Below are 501 nucleotides of genomic sequence, written 5' to 3'. Positions count from 1 at the left end.
TGGGAGGATGGGAGACTTTTTAAAGAAAGGAAAGACCCGCCCTGCTGGGTCCAGTCTGGCGCTCTTCCCCAAAGCCAGGTGTCTAGGACTTGAGTGGGGGGAGGCTAGAGGGCAGCTCTGCAAGGCCACTGCTAATTCCCCAGGCATGAGGGGGCTGCTGGGTACCACTGCACCCTCCTGACCCTGACCTGGTCCTCCCTGCCTCTCCCCCTGCCCAGAGCTCCCATCGGCGGTCATCGTCGGCGGTGAGAACATCACAGCCCCCTTCCTGCAGCCTGTGACCCTCCGGTGTGCAGGGACTGGGGTGCCTACCCCGAGCCTCCGCTGGTGGAAGGATGGGGTGGCCCTGGCAGCCTCGGGGGGGAACCTGCAGGTACATTGCAGGGCCCTCGGGCTAGCGGGGCAACCTTGCATAGAAGGAGGAGCCACTTTCTAGGGGACCTGGGAGCCTGGGGGCAGGACCAGCAAAGAACCCATTCAGCTGGGAATTCTCAGTGGACT

General features: G+C 63.5%; 1 protein-coding gene across 1 annotated transcript in view; it reads left to right on the top strand.

Moving 5' to 3' along the window:
* The window catches only part of HMCN2 (hemicentin 2), a 139,122-nt gene that overhangs the window by 72,405 nt on the left and 66,216 nt on the right, over window positions 1–501 (top strand). The window contains 1 exon segment of the mRNA XM_014532199.1: window positions 219–373. Within this exon segment, the coding sequence (XP_014387685.1) occupies window positions 219–373 (155 nt within the window).

The sequence above is a fragment of the Myotis brandtii genome, unplaced genomic scaffold, assembly GCF_000412655.1.
Source record: "Myotis brandtii unplaced genomic scaffold, ASM41265v1 scaffold855, whole genome shotgun sequence".
Lineage (NCBI taxonomy): Eukaryota > Metazoa > Chordata > Mammalia > Chiroptera > Vespertilionidae > Myotis > Myotis brandtii.
The sequence above is the reverse complement of the archived record's forward strand: the minus strand, read 5'-3'. Positions and strand labels throughout refer to the sequence as shown.